General features: G+C 42.5%; 1 protein-coding gene across 1 annotated transcript in view; it reads right to left on the bottom strand.

The window, feature by feature from the left end:
• Positions 1-3,409: 3,409 nt before the first annotated feature.
• The window catches only part of COLQ (collagen-like tail subunit (single strand of homotrimer) of asymmetric acetylcholinesterase), a 62,038-nt gene continuing 37,870 nt past the window's right edge, over positions 3,410-27,577 (bottom strand). The window contains exons 5-17 of the mRNA XM_010141903.1: positions 26,991-27,017; positions 25,234-25,305; positions 22,566-22,628; positions 21,513-21,539; positions 20,850-20,894; positions 20,081-20,116; positions 19,085-19,165; positions 14,485-14,581; positions 12,548-12,687; positions 8,515-8,634; positions 7,789-7,909; positions 5,447-5,549; positions 3,410-3,479 (exon numbers count right to left, since the gene is read on the bottom strand). Coding sequence (XP_010140205.1) covers positions 3,410-3,479; positions 5,447-5,549; positions 7,789-7,909; positions 8,515-8,634; positions 12,548-12,687; positions 14,485-14,581; positions 19,085-19,165; positions 20,081-20,116; positions 20,850-20,894; positions 21,513-21,539; positions 22,566-22,628; positions 25,234-25,305; positions 26,991-27,017 — 1,002 coding nt within the window. The remainder of the gene's footprint in view (positions 3,480-5,446; positions 5,550-7,788; positions 7,910-8,514; positions 8,635-12,547; positions 12,688-14,484; positions 14,582-19,084; positions 19,166-20,080; positions 20,117-20,849; positions 20,895-21,512; positions 21,540-22,565; positions 22,629-25,233; positions 25,306-26,990; positions 27,018-27,577) is intronic.

Raw genomic sequence — 27,577 nt, 5'->3', positions numbered from 1 at the left:
GGAGGACAGACTTGCCAGCTCCTGCTGCAAAGCAGGAGCCTCTTACCCAAGGCTGGGTACTGGCTGCTGGGAGTGACCAAACCCTAGGTGCCAACCTCACCATTCCCATTGTCCTTCAGCACCTGCCACCATTGCTTTCTGCTTTGCAGCCATTGGCTCAGCGCCTTTAGGAGTTACCAACCAGCCAGAACGTTACGAGGAAGCTAGAGGAGATAATTCCTCAAACTGCAGCCTAAAGCCTTGTAAAAGTAGCCCATGTGACACCCATTACAAACATAAATCAATGAAAGTGAAGTGGTTCTGCACATGACAGGCTGCACGGGTCAGCTGTGGGGCTGAGGCAGCTGCAAGTCTGGGTGCAGGGACTCAGAGTCGCACTCCTGGGCTGTGCATGCTGGTGTGCCTGCACAGAGCCAAGTCCAGCAGCAGGCGGGGAGAGGAAGCGGGCATGGGAGAGGAGGCGGGCATGGGAGAGGAGGCAGGTTTTCTTCCCTCCCCAGCATTTTAAACTAGGTAATTGTATTTAAAAATTGTGGTGTTAACCCCAAAATTCAATCAGTGAAAGTAAGGACATAGCCGAACTAAGGTAGCGTGATTTATTGACACGAGCTGCTAATACACACAGTAGGTAACAACATATATTTAGTTATATATTAAGGGCAAGCTGGATTTTTAGTATGTATTTAGTACAGTGCATGGCTGATCACACTGGTTTTGTACTTGTCTGGAGTTGCATACTAATCATTAGAAAACTCTCCCATGAGCATTTGCTGCTACAAAGGGCCAAGGAACTGAAATACTCCAAGTAACTTTTGAACAAGTCTTGGCACAATGGTTAAGAAACTCAGGGAAGGAGGGAAGATAATTCACAGCAGACCAAGCTCCAGCTGAGGAATCCTCAGTTAAAGGTAAAGCAGGTATGTCAGAAATAAGAAGGACAGATTTATTTTGCAGCCTTTAAAATCATATATACTTAACACTTTCCCAGATGTCTTTGTCACGCTTATCATCTGAGGGGAACAAGACAGTAAGAGCAGTAAGAAACTTGTTTCATGTCTTTTTTTTCTTTCCTCCTTACATCTCGCATTGCTTTCTTTCTGTTAGGATGCTGAATCGTTTGTGCTGTGTTAATAAAGTCCATTTAAAACTCATGCTTTGTGAATGTTTTCTGCCCAGACTGATACACCCTTCCCTGAACATGTGCAGCACAGGACGACTTTACCTACACAATCACATCTCCTGTTTACATTTCCTACCCTCGGTGCGCTTAGCTTTACAACTTCAGTGTCCTTTGGAGGTAGGAGCTTTTAAAAATGATGTGACTTAAAACTGAAGGTGAAAGGCCACTGAGATTACTAAATTTCTCTAGCCTTTTGGGGAGTAGGGACTCCCTGGAGATCTCCTTGAAGAGGACAAGGAGTTCAGATGAAGTGTCTCCAAGTGCAGGATGGTAACACCCAACAGATGGCCTCAGAGGTTCAGCTGGAGAGTTGGCCAGCAGGACATGCTGCTGGAAATATGGCTGTCCACAGGAACCTCCTGGTGGGATACGTGCTCCCACACGGTGTGATGCTGCTGGAACCCACTGCTTGCACAACCATAGGAAATTAAAAGGCAGCTCTGCTAGTGCCCGGATTTTCAGACCTTATGGCAAGTCAGCTGCCCAAGTGGTTCCTTGACCTTTTATTAAGACCTTTTTTTTAAAAAAAAAAACCAAAAAACAACATGACTAAAAGTTTTGAAAATGCCAGTGGCTTGGCTTCACAGCGACATAAAGAGCCCAAGTAAGTGATAGCCGCAAAGAGTACACTAGCGCTCTTGTGGGTTTTTTTTAATGGGTGATTTCCAGTATCACCTGGGACATGCAGAGTTAAAGTCTTATACACAGGTGGTCGAAGTATGCATTGCTTGGTTGCTTTGATGTATTATCATCATAATACAACTTCCACTTTCATTCAACCCTTACAGATGTGCCAGTTGAAGTGCAGCTGTTGCAGTGCTGTCACTGGTACAGATCACTCACGCATTTCAAACACTTGTGTACAGCATTTATCACCAAGCAGAGTGGCTTGGATGAAAATAACCTCTTGATTTAAGGCTTTTAGTCCTGAATTCTGCATATCCTTTGTTTACTTTTCTTCTGTTATAGACTCTTTTTCACGTAATATGTAATACACTTCCCATGAGAAATTTGCTCTTTAATGCTTGCTAATAAATAAGTATATAATTACTCTGACTCCTATAAGAACTAATATAGTTGAACAAACTTTCTGAAGAACAAAAACACATGTACAGCATGAATAAACATCCATAAACACCTTACTCTAAGATCTGATTTACAGCGATACAAAAGTGAGAACATACACTGGGGGATCTCCCAGGCACGATGGCAGAAACAGAGAGTGGGAGGTGGGGGAGAGCGGACAGGGTATGACTGGTAATTGAATGGTGACAGTTGGGTGGACAAGGAGATGAAAACAAGAAGACCTTCCAGTACAGAAACCAGTGTGAAGGCAATGTGTGTGTGGTCACGCTATGGTTTCAGGCAGGTAACCAACACTGTCCCAGCCCCTTTGGGGTCATGCAGAGGCCAGCCAGCTTGACAGAGGTGAAAAATACAGAAATACATTCCTTCTTTCTTTTCCCTCCTTGTCTGATTTTCTCCTGGGAGTGAGCTCCTTGGCTGTTTCACAGTTTATTTGTCCAGTTTGACCTCTGTGGTCTGCAGTTTCAGGTGTCCTGTGACTGCTTGCATTTCCATGCATGCACACAGACACACAGCCTTAGCCTGAAGGTGAAGTTAACCAGCTTTTCTGGCTGATTGGCTGATCTTGAAAGCACTTACCCAAGCGTCTCTGCTCCTTTAACCCACGAAGGTGTATGGTTAGCCTTAGCGTTGCTGAAGTCATCGCCTATGTGAATACACCCCTTGCAAAGTTCACATTGTAATAAAAGTCTCTATAAACATCAAGAAATGCTTCACGTTTATGCCGAGAAGGTTTAAAGACAAAAACCCTGAAGAGCTTACACGTAGGTTTAACAGTGCTAAGTGAGGTAATTGTTACACGATATTCCTGGTTAGTGAATTCCAGAAGCTTAACATTGCAGTTGTGACGGAGAACAAGTTGCCATCCGCAGTCACATGGAAGTCTTACTGGCAAACACTGTTTGACATTTCTCTATTAAGACAGGATGCAGTGGTCCTATTTTTTTCCCAATCGGACTTAATTAAAAAAAAAAAGAAAAAAAGAGAAACATCTCAAAATGGCCACAGCAGCATGATGTCTCTTTGCTTGTTGTCACACAGAGGTGGGTGCATGGATTTTTTTATCCTAGTCCTTCTTGGATAGATGATAGTGTAGCACCTGGCACCCTGCTACATGTGGGATGCTGCCCACCTCCGCTCCCCTCATGTGAAGTATCGGCACTCTGTAGAGTCAATGTAGCAGTAAGAAGTGCATCGCAGTTTTCCGTAAGACCTAAAATAAAAGAGAATGTCTCAGTTTCACAGTACACTATAGCTCGCATTATATGGTTTCTGGATGTAGCTCTTTGTAGGAGTGAAGAACATCAGAAAATGCCATCTGCAGCAACATATGGGAACCAAAACAAGAGCGTTATTTCCATCAGCGCTCCACTGTGCTCCCCCTTGTCAGCAAAATAAGAGTCCAGGAGAAACTGTGAGTGAAGAATTAATTCCTAGTAATGTCAATTTTAAAAATAAAACACTCATTGGCAGTGGGACTTGAGCGTTGTGCAAGGGTGGGTGCAGGGGGGGCCTTGGCGCTCACTCATGGGAACTGTGTAATGAAATATCTGAGGTTCTGAGTGAAGTGTGTTCCCAGTTATTTCCAATAGCTCCAGCAGGTGTGACCGTGCCTGTCCTTCAACTTATTTTTCACGTACTTGAAATAATGATAGTGACGCATGCCCACCTTTGAAATAAAAAAAGTAAATGAAAGGGTCCTTGCCAAAGAAGGAAAAACAGTGATTTTTTCTTTCTACTGACTTAAACTGAGCTGCAGTGACTCTACCTACTCAAGACCCGACCAGAGATGTTAATAAAATAAGCATTTTGATGAGATTTTATTGCTATTCTTTGTCTAAGTGAAAAACCCATCCATCAAATAATCCACAAATTGTGAATTAAGCAGCCATTGAGCAGGTCCTTAAAACTCTGTCCTTAGTTAACGAGCATTCTCAGAAAACCAACAAATTCTGAAGTGAAGGTGTGTTAAATATGAGGGATTTGAGGGCTGGAAAGAGTAGAAAATGGGATCATCAGTCACAGCAGACCTCCTGGAGGAAAGGGTGCTTTAGGATGCAACTCCCTTGGCAGTGCCATGCTCACATACTTATCCCGTCTTATTCATGATTCACAGCTTTTTCTTTAGCTTAGCAGATAATTTACAGACTGAGCACAAAAAATTAAAAGATCTCAGTTGCTACTCACAACTTGATTATACATGGAAAGTGAAGTTTATACGAAATTCTCAACCTTTTGTTGTGGTGCTATTTTGGTTACCAAACTTCAGATTCTTAGGAAGGAATAGTTTTCACAGTAGAAAATAGCTCCACACTATCTGAAGATGAGATCTCTGTAAAATGTTTCAGGTTGTCAAGTTTGCTGAGATTTTAATAATCTCTTACAGCAGGAGCTCTCCAACAATGGCAGTGGAAGGATTAGCACAGCACTTGACTTACAAAGACATCCTGTGGTTTCTTATTCCTGTCAATTAGCACATTATTCTTCCATGAAAGATGAGGGCTCTGTGCATAATTGCATTTGCAAATTAAATGTTTCCTGTTAGCCAGTAACGATACCTGACAGTTGGAGGCAAAGCCTGACCAGAGGAAGCTGCATAAACAAAGGCAGAGAAGGCAAGTCAACAATAAGCAGATGTTTTAAATGAGGGACATTGCTGAACAGAGGCGTGGGTGAATTTCAGCTGAACATGCTGCTGGGTGAATGTCCTGGTCTTTGGAAAGATGACTGGTTGATTCAGAAACAAAGACACCCCTAGAGTACCCCTTTAACAGTAAGGGCAACAGCAAGTTGGTTGGAGGTTGCGGTCTTGCTTCGGGGTCAGTTTTTTCCTTCTCATGGTCTTTCCTGCTCTTGGTATGTTATGGGTGAACATTAATGCAATAATGATGTCACCAAATGAGGAAATCTTTGCAAGCAATGGGAAAATATGTGTTGATGTGACTGTCATTCATTTTGTAAATGTGCTAATTACTGAGAGATGAGATTTAGTCAACGATAGGCAGAAATAATCTGATGACAGACTCTTCCTCCCCTGCTACCTGCAGTGGTCCCAGTGGAACAGGATTTAAGTGGGTATTACTTTTCTGTTTTAAAGCTGGCAAAGAGAAAACAAAACAAATCAAAACAACAACAACAAAAAAACCACCCTGAACCAAAGAGAAGACAGCTCATACATACCCAGGGAGGTAGGTTCTACACGTCAAATATCCAAAATCCTTCCCATCGCAGTCTTCAACGCCCTCGTGTCTGTAGCCATCTCCGCAGTAAGCACGGCGGCATCCTAGTGAAAAATACAGAAAGAAATACCTTCAAGGCACTTCATATGTAAAAGAGGCAGGTGATGTGTGTGGAACCAGATTTTTCAGGATAAAGTATAAAACAAGGCATTTTGGGAAGGGCATCCTGTAAGGTCTTAAGAGGAGTGATACTGTTTGCTACAAAGAACGTGCTCTTTTTAGGTTAATTTCAGTGTCCAAGGGAAAGCATGGATAACAACTAAAAATAATTACTATCAAAACACTAATTACAACAGCATTTATTCTAATAATTATTATTACCATAAATAATTACTATTGAAATTAATTAAATGAAGCATAAAATACAGTTAGCATAAATGATTTGGGGAGGTCACAATTTCCAAAAACCACTCTGAGGTCATTAAGTGGTTTGAAAGACCTTTACCCAGTGTTGCACAGTATCTATGCGTGTCTGCTGTGAGTGAGTTCCCACTTCCAACTCTGTACAAACAGAATTATGCAGACCTGTTGCCTGTCTATCAAAAAAAAAAAAATTAATGATTGCCATAAAGGCTGACTCCTACTTGCTTGAGCATGAGTGGGCCTTGTGACATTTTTTCATGGTGAGCTGGCATGTAGGCTGCAGTAATTTGTGGGTTGTTTGCTATTTTAGCAGCTGGAGTTTGCTTTTGATATCGTCAGCTTTTTCAATATGACTTTAAAACTTGATAAAATTCATTTAGCTAAAATCCCTTTGCCAACTTCTTAGAGAAACTGCTAAGCAACAGATTAAAAGGGCATTCAAGAATAGGGAGTTTATAGGAGTTAAAGTGGGTTATTTACAAGTAGAAATTATTAATGAATTTCACCAAGGATCTGTTTGTTAGAAACTGATGCTTCTAAGCACAACAAGCTTGGTTTACAATTAAATCCATTTAACATTTGGTTAACCTTTCCCTTTTGGTTCAGTCACAAGAGCAGAATGATGATGATGTGCTCATTCCCGAGTAACTCAACGATAACTCTTCGGGTCGCATCGGTTCAGAAGTCTATGTATCACAAGGCATTGATCAGCCTGAAACTTCGCCCAGTGTATAGCACGACGTAACACGATGCGCCTCCAGACACACAGTGTATAATTTTGCAGGCACTGGAAGCAATGAACACTATTTTCCTGCATGCTTGTTCCCCACAGTTGATTGCAAATTCTAATTGGATCATTTTCTTGTGCTTGGAGCCTGGAGAGCTTATGCTCTCTCTCTGGGTTACTCTGCAGCCAGGCAAGCTTAGAGGAGCATTTATTTGTATATAGTCCTATACCTGTTGCAACTGAATTGCTTTTGAAATACCTTTCCTGTTATCACTGAGAAGTTGGCTGGGATTCCTAAGTTACAAGGGGAAGGGTTGTGATGGATAGGTGGATGGACAAACTCACTTAGAATGTGGCTGCATACCCCTCATTTTCAAAGTCAGGCTAAAAAATGGAGGGCTATCTGAATGAAAAAGGAAAAACGCAGCTTTCGGTGTTGGCTGATACCTGTTCTGAAATGTGAAGAATTCCTTTGCTAGAACCACAGAGTACCAAACCTGCTGTGTGTCAGCTGTAGATGGTGTAGAGTGCTGCATTCTGGGGAAGGAATCAAGTGGTATAAACCTAATAGTGAAGGTAGTGGACTGACACCTTCCCTGTGCAAATGAATAAAATAATCCAAAGTGGTTTTACTAGACCCAGGATCCAGCTTGCTATTGGAAAAGGCCAGCTTCAGTGCCTGTCCTAAGGGATTTTGTGGAACATTGCAAAAGTATACTGCATCTGCTTTAGCAGGGGGATGGGACTAGATGATCTCCAGAGGTCTCTCTCAATCCCTACCATTCTGTGATTCTGTGATCTTTTGGCCAGAAAGCTGGCAGCCCCCAGGGAAGGTGTGTATGTAAACCAGCTGCTGGATTTGGCCCCTGAAATGCAGTGGTTTTCCTCTGACTGCAGACACCTCTGCTCAGTGAGGTACATGATACTCAGTGAGGACGCTTGAGAAGTACTTAGCATCACCTCTTGTCTTGTGGGTGGCAACCACATGGACAAAGGACCTCAGTTTTCACATTCTGGTCATTGTGCCTCCCTCTCCCTGTGCCTGCACTTGATGCATGAACTTGATCCACCTGAACCATGCAAGCTCCCCAGTGTCAAGCACTGGTGTGATGTACACAGCAGTGTGCCCTGTGGAAACAACTAGTGCACCTTTCCTGATAGAAAGAGGCTGCTCTTGACGTGCTGTAACTTACTTATACAATCATCGGTCACAATCGCATTGCCATCGTCGCACTCTTCCCCATCCTGTACGATCCCATCTCCGCAGGTACCGCCATCCCTGAAGTGGTAATCCACAGGATGGAAGGGGGTGAGCTGCCCAAACAAACATACGTGGTTACTGAACTGGACCACGAGCAGCTTGGCTAGTGAGCAGAGGCGAAGGGCTGTGGGAGGCAGACCCTGCAAGCTGGGGTTTTGTATCTCACTATTTGGTGGTTCACAGGATTTATTCAGAACCTGATTCAAAACCCTGTGGACACAAGAAGGATCCTCCTGCTGAGGTCAGCAGGACTTAGCTTAGCTCCTTGAAGCAATAAGGAAATACATGGGTTTGGTTTGCAGGTTTGCGTATTCCTGTGACTTTGTACCCTGGTGAGTTTTGCCTTATATTTTATTAGATAAAAAATGTTCTTTACTATAGTAATTTTCTCAGTCCCAGTTTGTTCCACTTTGTTCACCAGTGGAGCCTGGTTCACAGGGAGGTAAGCAAAACCTGCAATGCTGATGGGTTAACACCTCAGTAATTTAAAGTGAACAAAAATCTTGGAATGACGTACGGTTGTGCCAGTGCTCATAAATCAGGTTTTACTCCATTTGCTTCATTGAATCCACATGACACCTTAAGTACAGCAAATGGTCTGTATTTTAAAATGAAACACACACTCATGAGTTTTCTGAGACCACAGATATGTTTTCACCTGGATTGGGAGCCATCCAAAGGTATCCTTGAAATACAAAGATCTCTGATCTCTTCTAAAAGCTAAGGCATTTTCTGTGTTCAGCTGGTCCAATTCTTCCTGATTATTCACCACAAAAATCTGAGGCACAGAAAAAGAGGTGATTGGTAACCCCCTCAAGAAGTATTTTGACTTGTCACACTATCTAGCTTTGCCAGCTGTATCTGCAAATAGGTAAATAATTACACATAAAAATGGTTTGGTTGTTTTCAGAAACAGAATAGTGCAAGAACTTACACCCACAGACTGCAGGAGCATAAGAGGCTCCTTTGCAACTGGTAGGAAGAGACAGGAGTTTCCAAAGGAGAATGGTCCTTCCCAAGCACATAGCTCAGGAATGGTCTTTCCTGAGCAGTAACCTTCAACGGTCCATATTTAAAAACACACATCCACAGTTAATGAGCATGCAAATACTCATGCAAAATCATAGCTGAGAAAAACTGTCAGATGTTCATGTGGTTAGATGCTGGAACAATTGCACAATCCCTAAGTGCCTTTTGTAGGTTTGTATATAATTTTTTAGGCATATTCGTGACTACATAATGAATAGTGCATTGCTCAATGTAACCTTCACTTATCTTTTACTACTTTGTACTGTGTTTAGATTTAATTGGCATTAAAATGCATGTTTCTTCACATGCATATATTCATTCTAAAGCCAAGCTTTCAATTAAACAGAAAAAAATTTGTTCAAAATGGAAAAATGAGGATGAGCTGCCCTCTTACCAACTTTTTAAATGTCTCAGTCACTGAAATTGGCTGTAAGAGGCATTAGGAAATATTCTCTTTCTTCAGCAGCTTAATCAAATTAATTCTAGCAAAATTCAAACCGTTTTTAAATTAAGAAAAAGCAAATGGAGTGCTTCTGAGCAAAATGGATTTAGGGCTGAGCCTGATTCCCACCAGCATAAACAGAATTGACTCTTTTTAAAACAAATTGTCCTGAAATTTTTTCACAGCAGAATATTCCCGTAGGTCTCGACAAAGGCCAATTTCATTAAAGAAGATTGACTAAAAATGCCTTTGGCTTGAATGAAAGAAAGCAGAGAAATAGAAAGCAGCAAAGAACTGATTCAGGAGCTCAAGTCATGGCCCCAGAGCTCTAACTTCTCCTGAAATCGACAGATCTGTGCTCTCTGAAACCGCCTGTAACAGGCACTGGCCTTTGAAATGGCAAAAGATTTAAAAACCCTAATGAATCTTAGCCAGTGACAGAAAACCAGCGCTTTGTTTCCTAGCTTCTCCCCTTTGCTGGCAGTGCTGGCACCCGAGGAGTTGACTGGTGGATGGCGCTGGGGAGGTGCTGTGATCAGATGCTGCCTTGGCAAACCACAAGGCACGGGGACAGGTGGCCCAGAGCACGATCCCTGATCTTTCCCGTGTGCAGCTATAGAAACCCTGACAATAGTTTTCAAGTGGTACAAGGCAGGCTTCAAAGCTGCTACATAGCAGAATTAATAATAGCAATGCTTAAGCTCCCGCTCTTGATACTTGAGGGAGTAGGACAACATGGGGCCGGCAAAGAGGGAGTGCTGCTCTGCAAGCGCTCCTTTTTCAGAGCTGGGGCTCGCTTCTTTGGCATCCTGCATTTCTGAGAACAAAATGGCATTTGATCATCACTGAGTGAGGGTTCATAGTGGTGGTATAGGGTATTTACATTTGAAGTAGTTACACTCTCATTACCATCTTTTAAGATCTAACTTGAAGCTGTGTCTGATGGAGACTGTTGTCCAGAGAAGTGGTAGAAGCCCCATCTGTGGAAACTTTCAAGGTCAGGTTGGATGGGTCTGAGCAACCTGATCTAGATAATGATATCCCTGCTCACTAGAAGGGGGTTGGACTAGGTGATCTTTAAAGGTCACTTCCAACCCAAAACATTCTACAGCTCTGTGAGAAGGAAGGTGGTAAGACCAGTTTGAGCTAGAACAGAACTAATTCTTTTAGGAGGTATTACTTTCCAGCTCAGTCTCTTCTAAGTAACTGCACTTTCTGAAGTTAACAGCCTATTTTTGCTTCTAGCAGTGATAAACCTTGATGTTCACAGCTACTACCAGGGACTGGTGTGCAGAAAGGTTCTGGCTTGTACTTGTTCCTGTGCAGACCCAGGTCACTGCTCAATCCTGTGTGCCACGGTGGGGGTGCAGTAAGTGAGAGGCTGCACCTGTGGGGAGGAGCGGACAGGACAGGTGACCCTAAACTGACTAACAAGGTGTTCCATCCCACAGACGTCATATTCAATACAAAGCTGAGGGATCACAAGGGTCAAGCTCTCTGCTTCAATAGCCAGTGTCTGAGGAGGATTGTATCCATTCTGCCTGGAGGAGCGGACAGCACAGGGGACCCTACACCGACCAACAAGGTCCATCCCACAGACCTCGTACCCGCTGTAGAGCTGAGGGGTCACAAGGGTCAATCCTGCTTCTCCAACGGCCGGTGTCCAAGGAGGACTCTGTCCCGTCTGCCGTTGATCCCAATCCGTGCATCCCTGAATCCAGTTCCGGAATCCAGCCCCTGCATCCGATTCCCGCCTGCTGCTGAGTCCAGTCTGGGACTTCTCCTGTGCCTGCCCACAGCATCAGTGGTGAGGTGGTTGCCACCAGAGGGGTTGGGTCCAGTATTGGTTTTGTATGTACTTAATTTCATTGTTACCTATATTTATTAAAGCAGTTTTAGTTTTCTTTTTCGAATCCCTAAGTTTCTCACCCTTATCCCCTTTCTCTTCCCCTTTGGGAAGGGAGAGGGGTTAATAAAGAGCATCTGTCATTCACCTACTGGCCAGCCCAGCCCTAACCACTGGCACCTGCACAGAATATTGTGAGCCTTGTACCTTTTTCTATGAATTCTCCAGGCTGTGAAGTACATGATAATTTCTTTGCAACAATATGCAGAGCGATGTGATAAGTACCTTTATTTCGTGCACTTTCTTCTCCCACCATTACATTTTAAAAACAATGGGGCTTTTTTGTAATGCAGCACAGACAGGGATGAGCAAGCAGCTGGCAGGACTTACATCACACTCATGCAAAAGACTGAGTTCAGTGACCCGGTTTAATGGACAGTGTTGTGAGTTGTCCCTTTCACCACTCTAACAGCTTTCTGACGATGTGATGGATGGGAAAGTTAACAAAGCTAATTGCCGCTTATTGTCATTCAGAGACACCAGACACCACGAAATATCCACTTGCATGAGTGGAGGGGCTGGACTATGCTGGTGCAGAGCAACAAGGTAGCATTCTCATTGCTGATTCAGTGCCACAACGCACAGAGTCAAAAGGCAGGGCCCAGCATAAGAAAAAGTACAGGAAGTACAAAGCCCAAAGAAATCAGAGATGAAAAATTGCCAGGTCAGTTTCCACCAATGACTTGTCCTTTGGCACTTTGTCCAACTTGCTTGTAAAAACGCTTTTATACTTCGTAGAGTTTGATTTTTTTTAAATATTATTATTACTATTATAATTACAGTTTTATATTAGTTACATGAAGTGTATGTCTCAGAAAACTGACCCCCATGGTTTGTGGAGAGTCGTTTTTGGTTCAAGGAAGGGGGGGCTGTGCTTTGGGAGAAAGTTCTATTGTATACGCAAAATGCTTGACCTCAATATTCAATTCTGAAATCACTGTCTTTGCAGAACAAGATATAAAAAATAAGCAAGAAAGAGATGCTTATGTCACTTATCTGAAAGATATTTCAATTTACCAAAATAGAAAGAACAGATTATGTATGTACAGTAGGAGATGGAAGAGAGCATCCTAAGCTTGAAAAAAGATTTCTAAACGGCTTCATTTCAGCACCTCAGTCACACAACCTTCAGACTAGTTATGAGACCAAACTCTTTTGCACTGACTGTATCTCAGAGGTTTTGGATACCAGAACTCAACATTGCCCACACACAGACATCTTCCGTGGTAAATCCAAAATATTAGTGAGTACACCATCTCTTACAACACAAGTACTTAGGAACTGCTCACATCCTCTCCCAGAAAATCTGCTTACCGCAGGGACTCTGGGATAATTGTGTCCAAACACAGATTCCTCATAGGATGGGTTATTCACATGTTGTGAGGATCTGCAGAGGCATCTCCCTGGAGGCCCTGGAAGTCCTCTTTCACCTTTTGGTCCTATTGCAAATTGCCCTAGGAAGCAAGAGACCAGGTTGCCTTGTTATACAGTTAATACACAAGACCGGCCTCAGTGGAAAAAGTACAGGCCAGGTGGATACATGCATTCATCTAAGTTAGGTACATCTCCCACCAAATCCACTGGGAACTGAGATAAGGGATTACCAGAACCATCAATTCCAGCACTTCAGGAGAAAGACCTGAGTTTTTGTGTGGTACAGTCAAAATATTTCAGATAACTTTTTAAATTTTTCTGCCAACTTTACAGAGGAAAGAGAGACTGTTTATTTAGATTAAATGTCAGCCTGTTTGAAGCTACAGAAGTTAAGGACGTGATGAACACACAGATCACTCTACAGCACCTGTGCACCAAGTTTAGCAGAGTCAGCCTCTGCAGACATCAACAACGCATTGCACCTGAGCATTTGTACAACTACTTGAATGATGCTGTTTCATAGGTCTCTGTACGGGAAAACCCAATGAGATATACAGGAGTGCTACAAACAAATTTGTTGAAAATAACGCCTTTTTGACTTTTAAACTTTGGCAAGGTTGCGCTACTCTGCAGAATTAGACTAGGAGCCAACATCTTCATACTGCAAGCAATGACATCATTACAGAAAGGTCTTTCAGGATCAGAATTTATATTCTAGAGGAAAAAGATTAACAAGCCTGACACATAAACTTTCTGTGGATGAAATAAAGCCTTTAGAAAGTAATCTCGAGATCCTGGATGCCTTCCTATTGGCATGGTGAAAATTCTGCCCCCTGAAATCTTCCGGTTAATTTATGCAAGAAAAAGATGTTTCAAAATGGGAGGTGTGAGATATGTGAAGATGTTGAAGCAGCCCCCGGCTTCACAGATATGCCATTTCCACACCACCACAAGAAGAGACCTTTTGCCCACTGATGTAAGCAAGGGAAGAAAAGGGGAAAGCAAAACCAAAGAGGACACTGCACAGATTTGCTGCAGTACAAGCAGCTGTTGCCCATTTGAAGCAACTGTAGTTTCCAACTGGTTTTGCTTTTCTTTTCAGATACTTCAGTATATATCTGGGTTGAGAAAACCCTACCAGAGGGCTGTCACTGAACATCATGGTAGTATCTTGTCCTTCATGTCTATGCTTGGTCTCACAAGCTGCCCAGAGGTCACATGCATGCATAGCTTTGAAGCTGCACAATGATCAGTTAACAGGTTTTTCTTGTGGTTCCTATAACATACACAATTGCAGTGAGCATAAATCTCCAGCACTAATTAAAGAGAGAGATTTTCTCCACTGCCCTTTTTTTCCCTCTGACTCCTGCCTCTTTCATTCTCTTCCCTTCTTTCCTTAATGCCATTGTGACTTGAGTCTCTGTTACGATCTCATCTGGTTTGCTTTTACAGAAGGCCACAGGGTGAATATGTCCTGGCTGATTAGAAACTGCAGTTTTTCACTGTAAGCCATAATATCTGGAGAAGCAGCAGACCTTTGATGATGGAGATTAACTAGTCCCTCAAAGGCTGCCAGACAGAGATTCTTTGTCCCCATCAACCAAAGTCCCACAGGAACCACACAGGCTGTGTTTTTTCATGTTATTTGAAACATCAGAAGCCATAATGTAGGCTTTAAAGTAAGGCATAGAGTCCTTATAACGGACAAGGATGGCATGACCTGCCTTCAGGAGAAATCCTCTCCCTGCTGTCTGTGGAGAAGCAAATAAAGCCCTGCAGCATATTTTGTAACGGGGCCTGTGTTGGCGTACCTGATGAGTCAGGAAGGGCTAAGGAGCAGGGACACTGTTTAGGAGATCACCTGATGTCCTGCTTACCTGATCCTGAAGGTCCAGGAGGGCCTGGCTGGCCAGAAGGACCAGGCCTTCCAGGTGGACCCATAATACCCGCTGGTCCAATGTCTCCCTTTAGACCCTAGGAGAGAGGAGACATCCATTTATTTGCTAAACTTAGTAACACACAACCTCTTCCAGCCAGCACTAGATTCCTTTTCAAGAAAGCCAAGACATTGGCCAATAGAAGTATGCAGCATGAGCTTCATAATCACAACCCAAAGGAAGGGGTGCTGTCCTCTTCTATGTGGAGATAGAAAAGCATGTCCAGGCAGGAATTCTGCTCCTAAATGCGAACAGTCCCAGAGATCTGCTCTGTGTGGAGTCAGGAATTACCCTGCTCCGACTTCCATCGTTTGATAGCTTTTCTTTAAGGATGCTTGTTTACCCCAGTAGTTCTCTAGGAGTCAGTGCAGCTCAGAAAGAAAGGGTTAGTGGAGCTGAAATAGCTGACCCTGCAAATCCTCAGTTACTGCACTAATACACGAGGGAAAAAAAAAAAAGAGAAAATTCACTAAGGAGTCAACAAGGGCTTCTGCAGTGACATTTCCCAGTCTTAGGCTTCAGGCTTTCAGAAGCACACTAATGACCTTGAGACCCACACTATTTTCAGAAGTACTTCAGGTGCCTGGATGCCTGTATCTCCTTGGCTTTCACTGTGGGTATAGCTATGTTAACAAACCATCTCAAGGCAAGCAAGGACCGGGCTTTAAGAAGCGCAAGCCAGTGTGTGGCAACACTGTGCTGACAAATGGTGTCTCTCTGGTACCTTATCACTCAGTCAAAATGCTGTAAAATTACTTAGGGGAAAGAAACTTACACATCTTTCCATGCAATAGCTAATCTTCTATAAAATCAGCCCTGCCTTGCCTCATGGGAGCTTGTTTCTGCAGCCTTACCCTCGGAGGTTGCACCCAAGAACTGTTCAGCACATTCCTACTTTTGCTCCTGAATTTAATATGGTGACACTTATTAAAAATGGCTGTATTTATCTTCCTGCTCATATACTCTCCAGGGCTTGGATTTCTCAGCTTTATGTTTCAGGCGTGTATTACATAGCTTAAAATTTAAATGGCCTATTTGGTTTTTATGTAACAGCGTATGCTACTCAGCATAACAAAAACGATGTGTACTGAGTAAGCTTTCTTTTGATGACGAAGGAGACCAGTTCCTTGAAGATGGTGTAATTCCAGGTTAATGTGCATGCACAGGTGCATGACGAGTGGTTGCATGTCAAATTGCAGAGTAATGAAGCATATATAGTAAAATATATGCTGAAATAATTTGTTGTTACATAACGTGGTATCCCGTGGATAGGTTTGAATGCCACATTTCAACAGAGGAAGGTTCATTTTGCCGTGGCCCATGAAGAACTAATGGGATATTTGCTATGTTAAATCCTATTAGGCAAGCTCTGTGCCATCAAAATATTCCAGAATTTATGTGAATGTCAGCGATGCTGATCCCTAATTACTTCTTACGTTACACAACACCGAACTAACGGACCAAGATTTTGTAGCCCCGAAGAAGTCTGTGGGAAATCTCTTTTCCCCCCACAATAAATAGTGAGCTGGCAGAGGCAAGCCAACACCAGTCAGACATAAATTGCCTGAAAATAAACTGTCTTCTATGTCTCCTGCGCTTAATGCTCTCTTGTAGAGATAGGTCTATCTTGTAAATAGATTAAATAATGGTGGCAGAGATTTATATCAATTTTTTTTGCCTTGTTTCTTACCTCATGCACCTGTGGCATTCAGAGAAGTTTTTCCCATGGATGATATTTAAATTCCTCTCGTTTCTTTCAAAGTAAAGATCTAAAGCCCTAAGTCTTCCCTCCTTATCAAGACTGAAACCCTCCACTTGTTCCTTCGGGGCAGTTCCCAAGCCGCAAAGCTTTGGGTGTATGCATCAGCGAGAGGGCATTGAGGCTGCGGCTGGTGACTCCCACCTCCTGGCCGTCTTGCAGGAAGAGTCTGCCCCAGAGGCAGGAGAATGCTGAAGAAGTCAGTGAGATAATCAAGACGTATCTCAAAATGGAAATGGAAGTGACACCTTCCCAATTTAGCTGCTTGCATCCCGAGATGTCAGCTGGGTCAGGAGACAGGAAACAGCCCCGTGTGAATGGAAACTACCCTCTCAGCTGAACAAACAAACAGCCAGATGACTATCGCACTTAAAGGCAGCAGCCAGAGCCTAAGTTTTTTCAAAGGATTAGAAAAGAAGAAGGGAAATAGCCAGTTCACCATTAACAGAGAGAGGTACCCGGTTTTCACGCAGAGGATCAATGCTGAAGTGTTTTCAGGGCACCAGAAAAGGGTTTGTGTACTGAGCCTTGGGCCTAGATATCCTAATTTAGGACCACACTGTGGTTCTTTTAATCACGCTGATTGTCGCCTTTAATTACGACACACCTTATGTCACCACTTTTTGATTAAGACACCGTCTAATGTGACAAAACGTCTAAGGTCAAGTCAGGAGTGCACCGTGTTCAAGTTGATCTGCAGGCGCTGCATCTGCTCTTTGCCTTATGCTGTGGAAAGATATTCTGTGCATACTATTTATGAGCACAGTTTACGAAAAATAAAACCAGCAAAAAGCACACATCAGCTATTAAAACCTGACAAATCAAGGGCAAAAAAATTCTTGTTGGTTATCTAGCAGACTTACATTGCCCATAACTTCCTTTCTTGGTGACTTATTATACCCTCCCTAATACTCAACTTTTGATTTTTTCCAACACTGGCTCTTCTTTCACTTCAGATATTAGCTGATGGCATCAGAGCAACAGCGAACTGGGCATGTGCCTCTGCTTGTAATACTGGGCATAACCGGAGTGCAAATAAAATACTTTCAGCTCATCCCGTTAATCTACAAGCACCTACAAGCTCCTGCCTCTGAACAGATGTATACTAACACCAACACTGGTGTAGTGAGAACAGGTTCCCTTCCCTGTTAGTCAGTGGAAATAAACAGGCTCTGCAGGTTGTATTTCAGAGTACCGGGAACCAATCTCCTTTGTACCCTCAATAACATTGCTTAAAATAAATACAAAAGAAAAGGTGCACTCTAAGAGGCCCTTTTGGTGGCTAGAACAAGTAACTTTACCAATACTGCTACCTCTTCTTTGGAAAATGCTGTAGTGGAACAGTCAGCATCATTTTTACACACAATTCCTGGTCTTCACAATTCATCTGAAAGTTTGGAAAAATAGTTCTGCCAGTATAATTATTTTGCACTCTAAATAAGGTCCATTTGTCAACCATCTCATTCCTGAACAGCTTCCATACAAGATTACCATCCCTTAAGGACACTGTGTGTCTTCCTGACCTTTTTCAGAGCAGAAGAATCTGTCCCTGGCATGCAGTACTATGGCGAGAACCACCATAAAAATATCCAGTCTAACAAATCAATCTTGGGTTAGTGGAGGATGTTAGAGGAAATGGGCGTAACAGAGAAGGTGTTTTAGAGCTTTGGTTCTTTGCGCTGTGTGATGGACATCTCCAAGGCCTTGGAGCTCTGCCAGCTGATCTGTGTTGATCAACACTTGGGCCTGGGAAAGCCTGACTCAACAAATTGAATGTTGCGGGCAGAAAACATGCTCCGGGTGGGCCTGGCAGCAAGGGCAGAGCCTGAATGGACACTGGATACACACTTAGTGCACGTGCTCAAATCCAAGAGTGTATTGCAGTGTCATACAGGACTGAGGTTTGGATGTATTGACCAGGGGTTTTCATCACCATAGACCAAAAGCCAGTTTAATCCATTACAGCATACCACTCTCGGTGTACAGGCCAGTGCACTGCCAGTGCACACCAGCAGTGTTTTTGTTAGCAGTGGTGTAGCCCTGTGCACTGGTGAACCAGAGAGAAAATTCATGGACAGGTAATGAATGGAGTCTCCCTTGCAAGATGCTGATGCTGACTCTCTGCCCAGAGCTGAGGGGGTGGGGTGAGGGGGGCAGTAGATTTTGTGGCATCCACAGCAATCCTTCCCTCATTCAGAAAACCAGTGTTTCCCTGCAAACCTTCCGCCACTCGTCCCAAGAACCTGTTTTCACGAGGGGCAGAGGATGGCACCTGGACAGGCTGAAGAATGTTGAATTTTGGCTATGTCCTGTTTGCCATTGCAGCCTACTTATGAATCAGGCAGCCCTACTCCATAAGTCAGCTTCAGAGTTGGGAACTACAAAGCGCAGGGCACCATGGCATTACATCTCATCCTGTCTGAGACCCGGATCTTGTGTCGGCTCTAGCCATCAGGTGAGGCTGGGAATATAGCTCTGTGTTGCTTAGGATTCAAAGGTGGGGTTCAAGGTCTGCTCAAGCAGTATTCAACAAGTTTTTTTACCAAGCCAGGAAAAATACAATTTTCCACATGCTGCATGCCCAGGGAGCTGAAAGCTACAGATAAGGCTCCAGCCTTAAAGCTGAGGGTTTACCTCCTGCATAGCCCGTGCAGGCATGTGAGGTGTTTCAGGGCTTCCATCTGCACTCCATGTGATAAAGTGCATGGTACCATGAGAGCTTATATGTCACAATCACACAGATACTTTGAGTCACGGAATAAGCAAACACTGTGGTCCTACTTGTTTGCCTCGTTTTCCAGGTCTTCCTATAGGTCCTCTGTGTCCTGGTGCTCCAGATTGTCCCTTCGGGCCCATCTCTCCCTTGGTGGATGGGGAGGGAAGGAAACAGTATGTAAGCACATGGCTATACCTGCCTTATACAAGACAGCAGATGGACATTGCTTTCATTCACCTGATTTCTCTGGATAATGCTGGCACCATTCCTTTCTCAGGAATCCAAAATTACAATAAAATATTTAAACCAGGCATAAAGCAAAAAATATTTATTACAATATACACTCATTTCCCTGAAAAATCCTTTGCAAAAGAGGAGGCCAAATAGAAAGACCAGAAACACACTCAGAATCTTGGAGGGGTCAAGGCTAGCAAAATTCTCTGACCCCTTGGCCGTATCTTGCTTTGCTGTTAAGACGCATATGTAACAAAATCGCTTGGGAAAGGGAGGTGAATCCACTCATCTTCTGGCCCCCTTAGAAGCAACCATTATTTCCTTATCCTAATTTCAGAGATAAGATGTGATTATGTCATAAAATTAACCCTCCTTTAGGCTCTCTGACGATAAGCCAACATCTGAATGTTGATTGTTTTTCAAGTACAGAATAACGATGACTTACAAACTGATCAGGTTTACCACTACTATTTATAGTAGTGCCATTTCAATTCAGAGTATCAAGAAGGATATATTTATTAGCTTCAAGTGCATAAACCCCAAACCATTAGGGCAGTTGTGAATCTATAATCAAGAGTTCGAATATGTTAAACAGGAGGAAGATTATGACCGAATGAATGTTCTGGGGAAAAAAGAGAAACAACAATGAACAGCTAAATCTCAGAGTTTTCTCCTAAGATAAAAAGCCTAGAGAATTTGACAAAGTCCAAGAAGTGTTGGTCATTGAGTCAAGCAAGACCTTCAATACTTTCCAGGATGTCCCCAAGCAACTCATTGACCCTATGTCAGCACTTAGAACAACTCCCCAACACACCAAGCCCACTTACTTTTTGTCCCAGCATTCCAGGGAAGCCTATTTCTCCCTACAAAGTAAAAGGAGAAAAATAATAAAAAAAATGTGGAGTGATCTTTGACAAAGCAGCCCCTTCCTTGGAAGGAATAAAAACAAGTGTCATCTACCGATACTGGTTAAAAATCACCACGCTGTGATTCAGTACTGTGGGTGACGTAGTAGATAGAATTATAAGCAAAATTTTACTGTAAAGCCCCTTGCATGGTAATACTACCCCTCTGATCCTCTGCCACCTACTCCGTCTCCTCCAGCAAAAACATCCCAATTGTGCTTTTGTCTATAGGCAACCCTGTTACCTGGACAACTCCCAAAGCCTGTGTTTGGGGATAGCATTTCTCCATTTACATCAAAACCAGCTTACTTTTCCTTTTATAGTTAAAAGAAATCCCAAACCACGAATCTCACTACCCCCCACCCCAACATTATCATATCATCAGGTAAAAGCACTTTGGCAAATTGCTCTGGTTCTGGACTGCGCAGGCCAGGAGAGACTGAGGTTACCCCCAAGGAAAACCCTCTCCGACTCATCAACCCTCGCTATGCACTGCGGCTGGTGGCACGTGGACACAGAGGCTGCCCCACTGCCCTCCCATCAGGTAGGATCACTGCCTTCCCTCACCACTCTTGTCCTCCCAGGAAGATGCCTCCAGGCTTCCTCGCTACGTATCACTCCTGGTTTTTGCTGTCAGAATTACATGTGCATGTTCAGCTAAAGCTCAGAGCCATTTGGAAAAGCAAATTACCTGGTCTCCTTTGACTCCTTTGTCACCCCTGTCACCTCTGGATCCCTGGAAAGAGATAACAGGGTGACAACAGCTTTCATGAGGAAGCAAAAATATTTCTCCTATGCAAGGCATTATTTGGAGCTATGCAGAATAAAGTAATATCCTCAGAGTGAGATATATGGTAGATCTCCTAAAATGTTTCTGTATTAATTCCATTGATATTATAAGAGAATTAAAAGTAAGGCTTGAAGCAAAACTCTCCCCAGATAGTTACTTTAGCCAAGTGCTTTCCTGGGTGTAAAAATTCCAAACTTGATTTTTTTTCCCAGTTGGCTTCATCCAAGTTCAGGTCCCACTGTAAGGTCTTACAGTAAAAAGTCTCTGTGCCAAAGAGTGTATAGCCTAAATAAAGCAGACCAGCAATTAAGGATTACTATACCCATTCTACAGATGGGGGAACAGTGAGGTGCACTGCCCACGGGAAGAGGAGGGGTAAAACTCACTTCTTCAGCATCCCAGCCCAAGCCACAAGACTGTGTTCCTTCTTGATGCCTGTTTTCATTTCTCAGTGGGACCTTTAGACTTCACTCCTTCAAAATTCAATCTCATTTCTACAGTTACTTTTTTTTACGTAACTGTTTCCAATTGTTAACTTACACATTATTCTAGTATAACACTGACCTTTTCTCCTCTAGTTCCAGGAAAACCCTAAAGGGAATGATAGATATTTTAATGCTTCTTGCTTTCAAGATCACCCGGGAAGATGGACTTTCAAATTTTTAAGTAAAGAAAAAGCATGAAACACAAATAATTAATTGCATCAACTTTTGAATGTGAATGAATATTTATAGCTTCTAAAATTGCACCAAAACAAACTGTAAATTGTGAATTAAAGGCAAGACAACGCAGCCCAAAAGCCAATGTGAAAAAGCCAGGTAAAGCCAGCAGGTTTTATACTGCCTTAAAATTGAAACAAGGGAAATAAAATGTAACTGAAAGTGAATAAAGCCTTGAATGCCACAATTAATAATCCAAAATTACTTTAGCGATAGTCTTCCTCTTCTGTGTTTTTGCTTTTTGGTTTGTTTTTCCCTGAGGAACATTCTTAAATTACACTTAAGTAATTTTCTAATGTGAAGATTAATATAAAACTGTGTTTTTCTTTAAGAAATTTACAATAAACAACGTTTTTCAGCTCCTTTCCAGTCCTTTACTTGAATAAAGTGATCACGTACTTTTTTTCAAGTCCCTTAAAATTTTGTGGCTTAAATTTGTAAAGACAGAGGCTATGCTAAAGCCAATGATGTGCAGATTCTAGAACATCCGGACCAAACTGTGCTTACTATCCAACTGTCAATACATATGCATAGTTTTAGTAGAGGACCAAAATGATCTCCACAGTTTTAGGAGGTGGATGGAAATCATTGCAGACAAGATTTAACGTTGCAGGTATACTTAAGAACTCCAGTTTTCTAGGGATACAATTATACATGAGTTTTGCTTTCAAAATAAAGTTTTGTGTTACAATAATTTATACAAGACCATTTTTATGAAAAGCCAAAACCACAGCCAAGCCCAACCAGACAACAAAACCTTGCTTGAAGGAGGTCTTATCTTTTTAGCTGTATTAGAAAAGTCCTATCTTGATAAATTTCCAGCAAGTTCATAAGGGAAGCAGCTGTCAGCAGAGCGTTAGAAACCAAAGTCTGAAAATGCAGCATTTGGTTAACAAACCTTGGAGCCCATTGGTCCTCTTGTACCTGGCAATCCCATCACACCCAACTCTCCCTTTTCACCCTAAAAGGGTCAATAAAGAGAGTTATTTATTTTGGCTCTTGATGAGATCATACTTGAATGTCTGGCAGTTTAGCAGTTCAAGTTTTACATCAAATACTTGAGACAAGCCTGATCTTGGTGTAGCATTGGAGTCAAAGGTCTATATTGCAGTTGTATTCTGCCTGAGTGCTCGTGCGTTAGTTTGTTCTCCTATTTGCTTTTTCTTGGGTGCGTAACTTGTGCTTCAGTTTCGGCAGATGCTGTTAAAGAACAGGCAAGCAAATCATCAGCAGCACTGCATCCTTTTTCTGTGTGAAGGTGCATTGTCCTTGCACAGCATGATTTCCACTGAGTAGCAGAAAATAAAGGTATTTTTCTGCAAGCCTTTATGGCTTGGGAAGCATAGTGACTACTTTTACTGTAGTTCTGAGACATCAGTGGTTTAGAGCCAGCAAATCATGAAAAGGCTTTGCAACAACATCTCTGGCTGCTGTCAGCTAATTACATCTAGCATGAAATATGGAGCAGTCCCCACAGACAGGCAGCAATGCTACCAGCGAAACACTGTTGGCTCTCATTCTCCTTTGGCTTTCTTTGTCCTAGAAATGGAGAGGATTTTCACATTGCTGCTGCCCTGGAGGAAGTTCAGAAAAGACTTGAAGAAACAAAGGAGGACAAATAAAGATTGGACCAAGGCTGTGTCAAAGAAAGAGAAGACAAGAAAGGAGACCCAGCTGTAGAAACAGAAGGCACAGAGGTGGGAAATAGAAAAAAACCCGAATGGCATCTTACTGGAGATATACAGCAAGAAGGGGATGCAGCAAACAACTATAGTGAAGATGAGTATCAGAAGTTTGAGATCAGAGATAAGAAGAGAGAGACACAATCGATGGAAGTGAGCACAGAGATCTGTGGCCTCTATTCAACTGGAGTCTTCACTGACAGGTGGGAAACTGAAATTTATAAAGACCAGAAGAGATTAAAGTGTGAACCCCTCTAAAGAACAGAGGAGACAGGTATCAGGAAACAATAAAAGCAGAACAATTGGAATCAAACAGCAAGTAGGCCTTGCAGACAAGATCTGGGAAGAAGTATTACTACTGAGTGTGAGGGATGCTTTTAGAAGTGTGGTGAGAAAGCATAACAATAGACATTGGAGAGATAAAATAAAAATTAGGAACACTTCATTAATAAAACTAGAGCTTATATACATACAAGGCCAAGTGAATGAGAGTTTTCTGACTGCTCTGCTCTTAGTACTAAGGAGGTAGCTGGACCTTCCTTCTGCCCTCACTGCTCCCACTGTGGGAAATCATAGCACACAATGCAATGGGGGGGACACTCCATCTCACAACTCAAAGTGAAACATTGGCTCCTTTTAAGTACATGCTCTCTTGTTGCTTGCCTGCATTCCCACATACTGCAGTACGAGGTTCTTCATCTAACATAGCTGTGAAGAGCTTGAGGGTCTACTTCCCAGATACGGCTTGAATTCAGAAGTCATCTACTAGTAGCAAGAGCTACTGCATCACATCCTCTGAGGCGGGGCACCAACCTTCACGGAGCAAATGAAGAGTCAAAGATTTACTGGAAAATGCAGCTTTGAACTAAACACTGTGTGCAGTCCTTTTGCCTGGTGCATACTGGATTGAAGAAAAGCAAGTTATCTCAAAAGTCCTGGTAAAAACACCATACAGTGTGCCTCCTGTGAAGAGCTGTATACCCTTTGGATAAGATAATACTCAGTAAAGGACTCTCCTACGTCTTTGTTATAATTCATGGTGTGGCTTTGCAAACGAAGATTTGGGAAGGGTTTTCCCCATACTTACTGCAAGCGCGCTGATGGTGCTACAGGGCTTTGCAAACATGAGTAAAACCTTCGAGCCTGCGCAGTGGAGCCCATCCTGCCTGTGGACACACTTCGTCTGACCCTTCAGTTGAGACCTGTCAGGATTGCGAGACCCTACCGGAGGCACATGCCACCACCAGCACAGCTCTCAACCTCACAAGGGCACGCAAGCTCCTTCCCCATGGCAAGGGGGTGCCTGTGAAAGAGCTTTTTTATAATAAATGCAGATGAAGTAACTACTCTGCAGTAGCAAAGTGTGTTCTGCCATTTCGTCTGCTGTTGGTTATTACAAATCACAGGAATGAACATTTGTTTGTATGGGAATGAACTTCAAAGATGTGATCAGCTACCCTCATGATTTGTAATCTCTTTCCCCTGATTTCCCCAGGGGATTTTCCCTCTGATCTCACAGGCACACAGTTACGCTGCCAAGAAGTACACATTCAGGCAAAGAGATCATCATAAAGAACAGTCATAAAGATGACGATCAGTTTTGAAACGTCAGTGGTTATCAATCAGTCTTCATTAGATTTATTTTCAATTTGCCTTTGACATATTTTAACCACCATAAGAAGTGCTACAGGGTGTAGGCAGAAGGTGCCCTAGACTGGGCAGGTCTTTGCAGAGCAGTGTTAAGGAATGTGACAAGAACAGTGTGTCCTTGCGCTGCTGCAGCTTCCCAGCCTCCCGCAGATAGTGGTTTAGACACTTCCTGAGACAGCTGTTCTGTTCAGATCATGATGTTGAACAGGTTATTCCACGGGAATTCAGTCTTACCTTCAGTCCCGTAGGTCCAGGCCATCCAGCTGGTCCTGGCATCCCCGGGACGCCCGGGGGACCTGGTCTACCCTTGAACAGAATACATTGATTACAATGATTCATCTAACATCATTCCTACACACAGGCCTCCACTGCAGGCAAGAGGTATGGAGGAAAACAGTCTTTCCAGGAAAAGACCTACAGGTGGTTCTTTACCCTGCTGTAAACACAAACCCCCCTATATTGTATTCATAATGCAGTTTGTGTTGATGCTACTGGAGGAAGTGCCGGCTCTCAGAAATACCAGATTATGTTGATTCAAATAAGTAGGTCAGAGACAGAGTAAATCTATATGCAAAATAACAATAATCCTAAACCCCAGTATCAATAACTTAAATCCTCTTTTCATATAATAATAGTATGTAAATCAAAAAGACCTGCATGTAATTATATCAGTGTGGATCCAATTCCTTATTCTATTACAAATAGAAGCAAATCTTTAACTAAGATATTCCTGGTTTTATTTACTATTAATTTTATTCCAAACATTCTCATATTACTTGCTCTTTATTTAGCTATTATATGACTAGCAATAGCTATATACATACAGTTATTTATCTATTTTAATTAACTCAACGTAAATCACTTTCTGAGTGTCTCCTAAAACGCTGCAGATTAGTACTATTTCTCTGCTTTACAATACGATCTTAGAAATGTCATAATGACATTTGGGGCTAAGAGTCACCTCCTATGAGCCAGGCAGCTTTTAGCAAGAGTGACATTCTTTTATTTCCAACCTGATCAACTTCTCTTTGGGGACCTCCTGGTTTTTGTCATGAAAGTACTAAGGTACTGTGTTTAAGGCTTGCACTCTCTTGTAGGTTGGTGGGTGACTCTCTCTGAGACATCACTGTTTTGAACACTTGAATTTATATAGGAAATATTTTTATTTGCTGCAGGGCATTTGCAGTTTAGATTAAAAAAAAGATCTCTTGTTTATGTGCTTTGTATTTATTTGAATTACTGATTGGTAGCTGGTGATAAAATCCTTTGTATATTATTAGAAGGGTGTTAAAATCCTTGGTATATTATTAGAAAGGTACTTCTTTTCCTGGTTAGTGACTACCCGCTGCATATCTCTGATTTCATCCTGCATTTTTGTCTTCTTTTGAAGTTAATTAATTAAATGGAGGTACTTAGCAACTGAGATAATGTATTCTGTTTCATCACATGTAGCAGCACATATTTGTGACCATATATCATGCTTATATGTCACCAATCATAGGATTGTATCCAGTATATTGCATTTGTGCCAGAACTCTGTAAGTGTAATCATTAATGGTTATTCCTCCTGTGGGGGTATTTGTCAGAGTCTTGTTTAGACTCTGAAGTAGTAAAAAGGTTGATTTTGCTTTTTGGCTTTTTTAAATACACTTTTTATGATAGCTCCCATATTCTGCTTCCCCTGTCCACAGAGGCATAGTTCAGGTAGTTTCCCACTCTATTTTAGTTGCCTGGCCAGAGCCGCATGCTTTTACTGAGGGAATTTGTTGAATTCAAACCAGCTGGGACAGCTTTCCAAGCCAGAGGATCCAGGTCTCCAGCCCTGCACTCAGAGCTCCCTACCACCCACCCTGGGTACCATGGGAAGCAGCACAGACAGGTTAAACTTCAACATCAGCTAATTTTTCTTTAACTGTTGCCTGCAGTCCTCTCTGGCTGCTGTTATGTGTCAAGCAGTAGACTTGTTTCTGAGACAGCACCTTTATTCATACCTTTCTTCCTGGCCTGCCAATCTCCCCCTGCCAGAGAAAGGAATATGTTAGTCTCATAGGCACCACATGAAGCACAGTGGCTCAATAGTCAATGCATTTATTTTATTTTAAAAAAATTTTTTGGGAATATCTCTGTGTTCAAGACTTTGCTTCCAGAGGTAAAATGGGAAGCATTACCTCAAAAGAGCTCCTTGGTCTTTCTTGTGTTCTCAGCCCTATATATACAGTCATCCCCTTGTACGGCAAAGCATGTAATTATGTGCCCACCTTCTGGTATAAGGCTCTGTAGGCATCATCACGAAGCAGATGCTTTGCAGATCTGAAGCCATAACTTAACATATAGGCCAGTTTTAACATCTGAGCTGACCCATACAATTAAGACTGCATGGGGGAGCTCCGCCTCTCATGTCTTCACAGAGGGACAGGGCGTTCAAAGGTTTTTGGATCAATAAGATCACTGATTTGTGCACCTGTGCTGCTTCTTAACACGTACCCCAGACAGAGGCAGCTATCATGAGAAGCCATAAAAAACATATCACGACTGAAAATGACACTGAAAGATGAAGCTTTAAGTTACAGCTTCGAAA

This window comes from Buceros rhinoceros, unplaced genomic scaffold (assembly GCF_000710305.1).
Source record: "Buceros rhinoceros silvestris isolate BGI_N320 unplaced genomic scaffold, ASM71030v1 scaffold4898, whole genome shotgun sequence".
Taxonomy (NCBI): domain Eukaryota; kingdom Metazoa; phylum Chordata; class Aves; order Bucerotiformes; family Bucerotidae; genus Buceros; species Buceros rhinoceros.
The sequence above is the reverse complement of the archived record's forward strand: the minus strand, read 5'-3'. Positions and strand labels throughout refer to the sequence as shown.